The 12,152-nt window shown below is 59.8% G+C and overlaps 1 protein-coding gene across 3 annotated transcripts in view; it reads right to left on the bottom strand.

Annotated features, from left to right (window-relative positions):
* MAP3K1 (mitogen-activated protein kinase kinase kinase 1) overlaps positions 1–12,152 on the bottom strand; it is a gene marked incomplete at its 5' end in the record, with an annotated part of 45,050 nt that overhangs the window by 20,176 nt on the left and 12,722 nt on the right. For 2 of the 3 annotated variants that reach the window (XR_013961258.1, XM_080681428.1), the window contains 5 exons: positions 1,755–1,903; positions 2,246–2,362; positions 3,089–3,283; positions 3,531–3,728; positions 5,299–5,449. Coding sequence is in view for 2 of the 3 variants with exons in the window: in XM_080681428.1 (XP_080537554.1) it covers positions 1,755–1,903; positions 2,246–2,362; positions 3,089–3,283; positions 3,531–3,728; positions 5,299–5,449 (810 nt within the window). Of the gene's footprint in view, positions 1–1,754; positions 1,904–2,245; positions 2,363–3,088; positions 3,290–3,530; positions 3,729–5,298; positions 5,450–12,152 lie in introns of all 3 variants that reach the window. The other variant, XM_080681429.1, reaches the window with a different exon arrangement.

The following is a 12,152-nucleotide window of genomic DNA, read 5'->3' as shown; positions in this document are numbered from 1 at the left end:
GCGAGCTTTCCTGGCTATGAATGCCATGTAGGACTACAGCTTTAGAGATAAGTCACCCGAAATCCTGCCTGGCACCTTCTGAATAAACCAACTGCTGTGACTGCACGCCCACACCTCCAGGCTGCGGGGGCTCAGCAGTCCGCACCCCAGGGTGAAGGCCACCTCACACCTCTGCTGGGTGTGTGAACGGCCCATCGCGCCTAGAAACACATCTTCAACGCACACCCCTTCCCCCTGGACTTCCAGGGACATGTCGTGAAGGAGGAGAGACAACACACGCCTGAGGATGTCCCTGCCGTGTTACTCAGCACGACGGGACAAGCCGACCCGACGAACACCCAGCGGTTAAGAAAGGCAGGTCCTCAGACCCCCGGTGGGAGGCGAGCGGCACAGCCACCAGCAGGCACCATGGCGCCTTTACAAAGGACCAGGGCCCACCGACAGCAGCCAGGGAAGATACCGCGGAACTCTATGGTGATGAAAGCAGATTTCTGAGTGAGACAGTCAGAGAAAGGCAAGTATCACATCGTCTCCCTCATATGTAGAACCTAATGAGCAAAATAAACTGAGGGACAAAGTAGATCCAGACACGGAAGCGTGGGACAGACTGCGGGATCTCAGAGGGCAGGCGGGGACAAAGACTGACCAAAGAACTCGCATGCACATTGGCCTCGCCACGGACAGACTCAGAGCAGCGGAGGCCCGGGAGGGAGGGAGTGGGCGGAGGGGTCAGCGGGGGAAACGGCGGGGGAACATCTGTAATGCTTTCAGCAAAAAATTAAAAGAAAAGAAAGCAGATAGTATGACAGAATTCAAACTTGTATAGGATGATACCATTTGTGGCAAAATTGCCACTTTATTGTGTATACTGAATTATATTGTATGTATATATGGATATTCCTAATATACAAAGTGCTTTTAAAAATCAGTAAGAAAAATACTAATAACTCACTAGTAAAATGGGCGGATGAAAAGGCAATCAAGATGCCAATAACCCTGAGAAAAGTACAGAGCATACTGAATTTAATGATGCCATTTTGTCCTTTGGGGGCAAATAATCTGACAGACACATGGATTGGGCTGCGACATGCCCTGGTCCTGACACAGAAGGCAGCCCTCAGACCCTGCTGGGGAGCGGGCGGCCACCACGACCCGCGGGCGCTGCAGCCAGCGAGAGGTTCTCGGGACCTTCATGACGTGCCGAGTGGCTTGTGAAATCATCTGAGCAGAGGGCAGGGACTAGAACTAGCCTGTGGCCAGGTTGTCAATAAAGTTTTATTGGAACAGAGTCACACCCGTTCACGCACAGGTCATCTGTGGCTCCTTCAGCTACAAGGGCAGAGCTGAGCAGCATGGGCAAGGCTCCCCGCCCTCAAAGCCCGAGGTATTTAACACGTAAAAGCGTCACCTGATAACACCACCTACTGATAACCAGTACAGCTTTTACTCATTCCGACCGTTGTGCACCTTTAACACCTTTCCCTTACAAAAACGGGATTCAGGCATTATAGTATTAGAACCTGGACTCTGTTTCATGCTGTTCAATATTCTTCAAAAGTGTAATTTTAACGGCTGCACAGACGACTCAGAACACGAGTGTGCTTAACCATGCTCTCTGGGTGTTCCAGCTGTTCCCAATTTCCCATCGTAACACCGTGAGACGTAGCCGTCTCTGCCGGTCTGTGCATTTCTCAGATTAAAACTTTCTTTTTAAAGAAGAAAAGTACGGGTCTCAGTGTCTGAACAGTACCCACCTGCTCTCCGCACTGGCCGTGGCCGCGCTCGGCGAGGACAGCGTGTGGGAGCTGGACATGCGGGACACAAACTTCTGGATGGTGCTACGAGAGGGAGCTTTGATCCTCGAGCTACGCCTGCTGTGATATTTCTGGAACAAACTCTCAACCTACCATTGAGGAGATAATAACAATGATATTTGTGCCATAATATACACAGGAACAGTCCTAGAGGTTGGATTATTTGTGTTCTGTCTCAAAGCTTTTCATGAAGCCACCTAAGAGCTTCAGAACGGAGAACACACACAGCTTCCCACGGACAGCGTCACTGAAGCCGGCAGTGTTGACTGGTTTTCAGACTGGAAGACGAATTCATCAGCGGATTGTAAGAGAACTATTTATAGCCCGGAACCTACTCGATGACAGCTTAAATTGAGAGCTCACGGAAAATTTTTAGAAATATATCAAAAATTTGCTGACAGTTTTACTCTAAAGCGTTTATTTAAAATTACCTCAAAATTCTTTAAAGTTTTCCTCCACAACATTGGGTCGGAAGGTTCCAGCTGAAACACGCGGAGCATGACGAACAGCAGGTGGATGCAGAAGGCGCCACGCCCGCAGCTGCAGTTCTGCGGGACACGGGGAAGTGCTGAGTCTTAGAAAGCATCTCCACGTTTATTGTCCTCAAGTTTCTACTAATTAATATGCAAGAAAGTCTACAGCCATCTCCATAAATTAATCTCTGATTTCTGGTAAATTTATTAAATGGAACCAATTTGTACTCTAAAGAACATTAAGTCCAGAGTAAAAAATGTAAAAATGCCTTACAAACAGGTATTAGCCCGCCCTAGCTGGTGCACTCCGGGGTCAGAGCATTGGCCCGCCACCAGAGAGTCTTGGGTTTGATTCCCGGTCAAGGGCACGTACTTGGGTTACAGCTTTTTTAAAAAAACAATTCTTTATTGTTGAAAGTATTATATATGTCCCTTTTTTTATCCCTTTGACCTTTCCAGCCTGTCCCCGGACGCCACGCACCTCCCCCTCGCCCCCGCCTTCAGCACCCTATTGTCTGTGTCCACGGGTTACGCATATGAACTGCAGGTTTGATCCTCAGCCCCGGTCAGCGTTTGTGCGGGAGGCAACCAAGGATGTCTCTCCCTTACATCAATGTTTCTCCCCCCCTTTCCTCTCTCTCTAAAATCGATGGGAAAAATACCCTTGGGCGAAGATTAAAAAACAACAAAAAAATGTGTATTAGCCCAAATGTATTTTAAACTCGCGCGTTCGTTCACTAAAAGCGGCCGTGCGTAAACCTGAGCCGGGGGCGGTCGGAATAAAGACCACGCGGGACCAACCTGCGGCCCGATGAACACGCGGTACTTGTTGTCCGGGCTGTCGCCTCCGATCAGGAAGGAGTTGGGGCCGATCTGCTGCAGCAGGTAGAGCCGGGCCCGCATCACCTTGTTCACCCGGCGGCTGGTCTCCTCGGGGCTGTATGGCGAGAAGCCGTCGGGGGACGGGGCTCTGCGCGGAGGCGTGGTCCTCCCGCTCTGAAACTTCACAGCATCGGCGTGTTAGGAAAACGGCTTACTTCTCCAAAGAAACACTACCCCAACATGTCGTGTCAGCCGGCCACGTGGCACGTTACGTTCTGAAGAAATACCTCCATGTTTGACGTAACGGGACAGAATCCATGTTCAACGCACCTGCGCCCCACCGCTCTCCCAGGCGGGCGGGCGGGCGGTCTGTTACACACGAGTGTGAGGGTCACAGAAACAGCACGTTTGCTAAACTTACCGGCACCGGGGACGCTCGCTTCCTCCTCACTCCTGGGGACTCGGCCTTCACGGGGCGCCCGGCCGGAGCGCTGCCGGGGGACGGGCTGCGGCGGCCTTTGGGAGCGGGGCACGCGCTCGCCTGGGCCTCTCCGTGTGGCTCAGCGGCCACGTTGTTCACTTCAGACCCATCTCCTTTAACAGGGATCGGCTTCACCACCTAAACGAAACGCCAACGTTCCGATTACTTAGAAACGTAGGAAGTAAACCTGAACGTAACAGACTCAGAAATGAACCCAGTGAGGTTCACTGCACACACTGGACGGGCAGCTCATCCGCTTTCATCAGCACGACCTCAACCACGGAGGCCCGATGTCCCCCGACAGATGTCAGTCCCGCAGGCTTGCTCACTGGTTAACACGCTACCACACGTCCTTCCGGAATCCGGTGTTCCGTCACTACACGCTGATCACGCAGCATTCAGAATCGATGGGAAACGTAAGCTCTACAGCTTCCACAGGGAATTCACTCAACCGGCCGAAGCAGGTGCTTTCCTTTCCACCTGCACTGACACACGCAGGACTGGAAAAGGCCCCTGGGCGTAACTGGAAGAATCAACTATTCCGACTGGTTCCTAGGGAGCTGTTTGTGCTGGTTTGGGGCAAGGTCTCATTACAGCCGGCAGCTCGGGCGAGGAGCCGAGGGCTCAGTCTCTGAAGGGGATGCATTTTACCAAACCGGCTGTTCCCACACCTGGGCTTTCAGACCGGCCCAGCCGCGAGCGCGCGCCGACCCTGCGGCCTCAGGACAGTCCCGGCCCAGCCGGCCGCCCGCTCCTCTCCTCTGTCCACTGGCCAGAGCATCTGCGATGCGGCCCGTGTGACCGAGGAGTGAATTCTTACTGTTATTCATGTTTAAAGTTAAACAGGCACATGGGGTGAATCCAGGCTACTTCGTCACTGGGCAGGGCTGCGGTGGAGGCGGTTCTGGTACCAAATGAATGGTTTGCTCGGTAACTTGCATGATTCTAGCCACTTCCCTGCCCCCGACACCCACACACCCGCACACACACGCATCTCCAATGACATCTGCTCATGAAGAAGGAGCAGACGCCGTGGTGTGCACTGGGCCTGGGTCACTGACACTGGGACCCTGCGCCCTCCACGAGGCGGAAGCAGCGCATCTCACAGATCTCAGAGGCGGGCCTGTCCCGTTCTGCTGCGCGTGCCTTTCCTGCGCTTCACAGATGCGCTTTTTACAAACGAAGGCGACACCGGCCCCGCAGAAAGATCACGGCTGCTCCGCGGGGTGGTTGGGACCGACCCGCCACGTCGCTGAGGCCCGCCTGCACCTTAGAGAGAAAGCCATGGCGCCTCCGAACTGAGGCCCCCAACCTGGGCACCCTTTTAATGCACCTCAAACCCGGGTCTACTCCACTTTTCCTGGTTTCCTGAAAGATTTCTGGAATTAAGACCCTTGGATCCCACCTTAGAGATAAAGCATCAGAAGAAAACTTGAAAGATTGCTTTTTTTAAAGTTCTGAGACCAGTGTAACTCCAAGGATTTTAGGTGCTGGCAGTAGGGGGCAGTGCTGTCCAAGCATTCCGGCCGGCAGGCTCCCACTCCGGGCTCCCACCCACCAGCCCGGGCCCGGGGCTCAGCGAGCAGGGTGAGCTGTGGGTTCTCAGCAGCTACAAGAGCAAGCAAACCGCCTGTGCACCTGGGCTGAAGCCACACCGGCTCCCGGGGCACCGCCGATGCCACTTCCCCCCGCCCTGCGGCCCACTCACCACGGGGCCCCTGCGGCTCCTGCGCTCCAGCCACTCGTGCCGCCAGGCGGGCATGCAGGTGGCCTTCAGCCTCTCGCGGATCACGCGCTCCTCCGGCCGGTCCTCCATCCTGTGCAGCCCCCGCAGCGTGTCCTTGCTCTCCATCTCCGGCCTGCGGTGGGCGGGGCCGAAGTTGACAGGTGAGAAATAACCGGTGAGAACAAGTAAAGCAACAGTTTATGCTTTCCACAGACACGTAACTAAAATGGTCACGGCTGCCCCCGGGCACTGAGGGTGCGTGCACATCACCGTGGCCCACGTCCTGCTCGATGGCTGCGCAGTGTACAGGCACCGGTGCCAGGGCTGCCTGGTAGCACGCCCTCACCCATCCTGCTCGCCGGCCTCACCCAGGGAAACTCCGACGCGCCCCAGCAGAACCCTACGCGTCCACGCTAACCACTGTGTTTCTTAATGGTTCGTCCCCAGCTTGGGACCACCGTTCGTCAACAGTCAGTGGCGAGAGGGACACGGCGTGTCTAAGGGATCGGGTGATGGGCACGGGGGCACGCACTTCTCCCTCCCAGCAGCCCCCCAGGCAGCACTGCCGGGGCCGGGGGTCGTGGCAGGGACACAGCTGGGGGCGGCGGGACCCGGACCGAAGCCGGTGGGCTCGAGTCAGAGTGGCGGCTGTCACTTCCCATCGCCGAGTCCTGCGGATAAGGCCGGGCCCATGTGTACTCAGCACGCGGGGCAACACGCAGCCGTTTAACCCATCACTGGCCTGTCCCTCTGGGGCGTAGAAAGAATTCCAAGAAACAGGAAACGTTCGAAAGACGTTCCTGCTCCTGAATGAGCGCACGGTCCAGCGCTCAGCAGTCGCTGTGCAGACACAACCACAGGAAGTTCACAGGAGGCGGGAGTCACTGGGCCGCGTCAGACCACCGAGGCGGCGGCTGCAGACCGCCCTCCAGACAGAGAGCCGCGCAGACCAACTGCTCACGGCACACGCCTCACGCGTGCAGGGATGTGTGCGGACATGTAAAGCAGCCCCGCGGTGGTGAGAACTCAGTGTGCGCGCTACAGACTCAGACACGGCTGACAGCGGTCAGACGGACATAAACCACGGCGAGCTGCCAACAAGGACACGGATGCGGTGACCGAGCAGACACGGACTAAGGAAGAAGAGTCCATGTTGCCTTCCCTCACGAACCGCATTTTTGTTAATTCTCCTCAGGACTCTGGTGGGGAAAAGGCACCTCCCCTGACCTCAGCGTCCAGGAGTCACTCAACGGGCATCAGTGTCTCGGCGCTGACGGGAGGCCAAGGGCGCGGCGGACCGCCCGGCGGACGAGCTGAAACTGGCGTGGACACCACACTCAGGCTGTGCTCCTGCCTGAGACCAGCTAAACCGACACCAGACACCCTGGGCCCCCAAGGAACATCCAGCAGCAGCCCCGCCCCCCTGTACCCCCCAACCCAGGCATCGCGGCGGCTCCATCACAGCCTCGCCTGCAGGCTGTGCGTGTGCCCAGGATGCAGCTCGAGGAGAGCCCTCCTCAGTGGCGCTGAGACTCCCCATAAACCCAAGTGCGCTCACAGGTGGATGTAAAACCACCCTCCACACAGTGTGACTGACCCTGGGCACCGACGGCTGGGAGGCAGGCGAGTTCACAAGCAGCCGTGGGGGCAGGTGTGTGAGCGGCTGGGCAGGGCGATGCCAAGACCTGCCGGAGGAAGAGGGGACTCGGGACCACCACATACACAGCCAAGGGGAGCAATGCAGGGATGACCAGGACGCGCCAGGGTCAGCCACGCCCACACAGGTCTCAGAGAAGAGCAGGCAGACCCAGGCAGGGGCGAAGGAAACCAAGTTCCCAGATGAGCAGCCCGCAGTGAGAAAACTACTTCCTCAACAGCAGTCACGGACACACCTCGCCGTCGGCGTAAACCCACATCAGACGACCAGCGTGTGGCCAGGTGTGCGATGGTCGAGCTCCGTGAACTCACCGACGCGTCACAGTTAGGGACCGAGATCCGAGGGGAATGGTGCGCGACAAGTAAAAGCGGTCGGGACTGGACGCTGGTTTTGTGGGTTTGTAGGAGGTGCCATGTCACAAACCCGATGACACCTTAGCGACAGGAAGAGGAGGCCCAGCAGGCCCAACGGGCCGAAGCCGCCAGCCGTCCGGAGTGCTGCTCCTCGAACCCAACCCTTTCCAGAAAGGCTGCGACGCCAGCAAGCAGCCCCGGGGCCCCAGCTCAGTGACCTGCTTCCGGGGCCGCCACCTCCAGGGCGTCTGTGCTCTTCGATGTTCGGAGCTAAAATCCCCGAGGCTTACCCTTCCTTCGTGTGTCTCTGGTACTCGCCAAGGAGCCTCAGGAACCTTCGGAAAAACGGCGTGTGAGCAGCCCTTCCCTAACCTCCGAACACAGAGGGGATGTGCGTGAGCGAGGAAAAGGATGCCGTTTGTTGCAGTATTTGCTAAATGTGTGCTTCCTTTCAGGAACCCCCCTTGGTGCTACTTGGCAAGCCCAAGGCTGGGATGTGTACGAGCGAGCCGAGTGGCACATAAACATGGGGGCGGGCTCACACTCCCTCCACCCACGCGGGCAAGGCGACGCGCCCGCCCTGCAGCCAGGGGCGGGGCAGGCTGCAGACACCTGCCCGGACCCTCCCCAGCGCCCCCCTGGCTCAGCTGGCCAGCGTGCGTCGGGAGAAAACCGGAGAAGAAACCCACGTGGCCATCGTGCGTCTCAACACAGACCTCTCGGCCTCCTCAGCGCGAAGGCGCCGGGAACCACCGGGGAGGCTGACAGCCGGTGCAGCCCATCCTGAGAGGAGGGCACCAGCAGAGGCCCCGCCGTGTCACCAAGACCTGTCCCTGCCAAGCCACTCCCTCTGCCAAGGACTCAGGTCTGCGGTGAAGACAGACATCGGCCAAACCCACCCTGACACGCCGTTTTCTCTTAAAAAGTCTGGACGCCCCGAGGAGAGCCCCAGAGCGTGGAAGGGGCCCCTGTCGCACGTGGAGATCAATCGACCGACGTACAACCGGCCTCACGCTCGACCTGACGAACGAGGGGAGGCGGGAGCGACGGAGCCCAACGCCGAAGTAAGCCGAACACGCCAAACTCCGCACGTGTGCCGGTAAACTGCCGCTCAGGCCTCGTGAAATTCCCCCTAAAACCACGTGTACTCGCCAGGGCTCAGTGCTCACCTCTCCGATCCACCATCGTCTCATCAAGAACTCCCAAAGCGCCCATGGGTCCTGCAAGCAGGTTTGGGGTCTGCGACCCAGGAGCCTCCCAGATGACCTGTGGCCCAGCTGTGTGGACAGCGTCCCAGGAGATCCTGACCAGTGTCCTGTGCTCCACCCCTCCAGGTCCTGGAGTGACTGCGCCCCGCTGGGCTCCCCGTGCCTGCTCCCCAAGCAACAGGACACCTGGAGCAGGTGTGTGTGTGTGTGGGGGGGCGGCTTTCGGCGGGCAAGGTGCCGGCTCACGCTTCTGCTCCGATGCTGTCGGCACGACTGGTTTGGAGACGCAAACTCCCCCTAAGACACCTGTCGCCTGGCTGACCCCTGGGAGGGCCCAGGAGGGAGCCAACTGCTCTGGCACGTGTGGCATGCACGACAGCGCACGCCTGGATGCAAGAATGCAGAGTGCACTGGGTCCAGAGGGAGGGAGGACAGCAACCTTCCCTCGCTAGGTGGCGCCCTTCCCCCGAGGATGGAAGGGAAGGAAGCGCACGTGGGCGCTGACCTGAGCTGTCCTCAACGCTGTGGGCGCTGCCTCCTGCGCCCCGTCCTCGCTCCCGGGGCCCCGCCGCCCTCGCTCCCGGGGCCCCGAGGTGTTCTTAGCTGTGCCCATTGCTTCCCCTGGGCCCACAGCCGTGACTGCGGAGCACCAGACGGACGGGTTTACTGTAAACCGGCAGCTTTGACTTCTGACTCGGCCTGGTGTGCGCTTCAAGGCCCCATCACCCCACGTCCTAGTTTCAGTGAATTCCGTTGTGAAGGCACAGCGCGATGAAGGGGGCAAGTGACCCCTTTAAATACAGAGCGCATCGCCTTACTGCTGCTGTCACACAACAGCTGTTTTCACGAGCGTGCGTGTGAACATCCTCTCGACCTAGAGCAGTGGTCAGCCGCGGTTTGCCGCTCTGTTACTAATGAGTTTGCCGACCACTGACCTAGAGTAACCTCGGCTCAGTCACTGTCCTTCGGCTGGTGCTGACCTCAAACCTCCAAGTTGGGAAACAGAAACAAAGCTGGCAATTAATCAACATGAATTCAGCCGTCGCCGGTACTCCCTCAGCTGGATCACCATCCGGCGCACCCAGAGGCTGTGGGTTCGAGTCCCGGTCAGCACACCCCAGGCTGCGGGTCCCCGGTCAGGGCCTGTGCGAAAGGCGACCCGTCGATGTTTCTCTCTCACATCCATCCTCTCTCTCTCTCTGTTTCTCCCCCTCCTCTCCGTTTCTCTCTCTCTCCCCCGCTCTGTTTCTCCCCCCCCCCCGTTTCTCTTCTCTCTCCAAAATCAACGCAAACTTACCCTCGCGTGAGGCTCTAACTAGAAAAACGTGAGGTGATTAGTTACAGAAGCAAAACATGACAAAGAGGACCCGCCGGGCCCTCCTGAGGCGGCTCTCGTGGTTTGAGACCCTGCAGGCCCACGTCCCCACTCAGGTTCAGGGTCACCCCTTCCTAGGAGCAGCTGTCAACAGACGCTGCCTCCAGCCCCCCCACTCGACCCGGCCCCTCTAACTCCGTCTGGGGGTCGTCCTCCACCCCATGGGCAGGCGCACCCTGTTCTAAAGGCCTCAAGTGCCCCCACTGGCTGGGCGGCCCCTGAGGGCGCCATGAGCCCTGACTCCTGTCCCTGCCCTCGCAGAGCAGAGCTGGGAGAGGGAGCTCCCCCCTCCCATGGACCGCCCCCCCCCCCCCCGCCCCCGCTCCCGCCCGCCGTCTCCATCTCCCATTTCCTGTCCTCCCTCTGACAGCCCTGGCCCGTCCGCACTCACTGAACACAGGCTGGAGGAGGCTGCAGGCCAGAGAGACCTGGAAGACGTGGATGAGCTTCCGGAGGCCCTGACAACTCGGTACCCACCACTAGTTCTCGGGAAGCTGCAGGGAGAAGCTGCGACTTCCCTGTGGCCAATGGGAAAGATGACTCTGTGCCCGAGGGGAGCGGCAGAACCACAGCCACATCCGCTGGGAGCAAGGGGGCAGGGAAGGGGCCAGCTGTGATGGGGAGAATGGGAGGGGCTGGCACCCACATCCAGGCTCCTTGGACCGGCCTCGCCGTCTGGGGTGCACCGGAACCCCCGCAGAAGCATGAAGAACAGGCACCTGGGCAGGATGTGGGCTCCGCCCGGGCCTGGGGGAGCGGAGCCGTGGCAGCTCGTGCTGAAGGCGCAGGGGCAGCTGAGCTGGGAAGTCCACGCGAATCGGGAACACGAGCCGGCGACGGGGGTCAGCTCTGCCCGTCCCCAGGGCCCTCCTCGTCACGCACTTCGCCGCGGGCCCAGCGCTCACCGGGAGCGGAGCCGCTGTGCGCAGCGGCTTTCCCACCATTCGCTGCTCAGACACGAGATGGCCAACGTCCCCGGGGCAGGGGCCTGGCTTGTCCGTGGCCACAGGCAATACCGAGTCACCGCTCCCGAGGCGACGAGACCAACGCCAACTGCCCGCGTCCGCGTCACCTCTCGCTGCCGATCACGGACGCGCCGCAGCTGGGAGACGGCCAGCGCCCTCACCGGGACACGAGGAAGCCGGCCACACGCCCCTCCAGCACAGACCCCGCTGTCAGCACGAAGGCCCGCACAGGGCAGCTGCCCGGGGCCGCCACACCGTGCCTTCGGCATCCGTCCGACCGGCACAGGCGGCCCACGCTGACCCCGTCAGAACGGAGCCGGGACAGCACTCCGCAGTGACGATGGAAGAGGTGGAGAAGGCAGGGGCCACAGGAGGGCTGGACAGAGAGCCCTGAGCGTGTGGGCCGAGGACGGCCTCAGGCAGGGGCACCGGCAGGGCCGACGGAAGCCCCCCCATGCGCCCCGAGCACGCCAGCACACGCTTCGGTCACAACGCGGTCCCCACGAGAGCGCGAGTTCCTCTGTCATCGCCGGTACCCGGGGCCTGGCACGTAGCCAACACTTCCTCAATTTGTTGAATGAATGAATGTTTTGTTACAGCATCAGCTACCATGATGAACTCAGAGAAAACTGCTATGGAGCATTTAGTAACCATGGAAACGCCATCACAGGCTGCTCCCCGGCGCCCGGGCCAGCCCCTCCTGCATCAGGGTTTCAGGAGCGCGCTCACTACTTCACGCGAACCCTCCTTCCCACCTCCCAGCCTCGGGGCTTCTGCCACCTTCCTGCTCAAGACACCCAACCCGTCCAGCCCGAGGCTGCCTGCTGCACCAGCCCTGGCTCCCCTGTGGGTCCCCGCCCCCGCTCTGTCCCGCTCTGTCCCCTCCAGGGGCACCTGTCACCCCTAAGGGAGCACCCGCTCCAACACGGGCACCCACACACCGCCCGTGTGCAGACGTCTGCCGCCTGCCTTCCAGCCCGGGACATGGGCCGACCATCCTCTCCTTGGACAAGCTCCCTCCCACTGCCCCTGCTCTCCCGGGAACCCGCGCCTCCGCCTCCGAGGGGGGGTCAGGCCTGACAAGAGGAACCTGGGCCTGCAGGACCCGCAGCCACTCGTTCATCCCTCGGCCCCGGCATCCCGGGCTGCAGCCGGGGCTGGACGTGACGGCGCTGACCACGGGGCTGAGCAGAACGTCCACCCAGGGACCGTCCCCACACGGAAGGCCAGGAAGACTCACAGAAGACAGTCCGTTCCAGGACCCGACACGGGATCGCG

Source organism: Plecotus auritus (genome assembly GCF_963455305.1).
Source record: "Plecotus auritus genome assembly, chromosome: 7".
Lineage (NCBI taxonomy): Eukaryota > Metazoa > Chordata > Mammalia > Chiroptera > Vespertilionidae > Plecotus > Plecotus auritus.
This window is presented reverse-complemented; position numbering and strand designations above follow the sequence as displayed.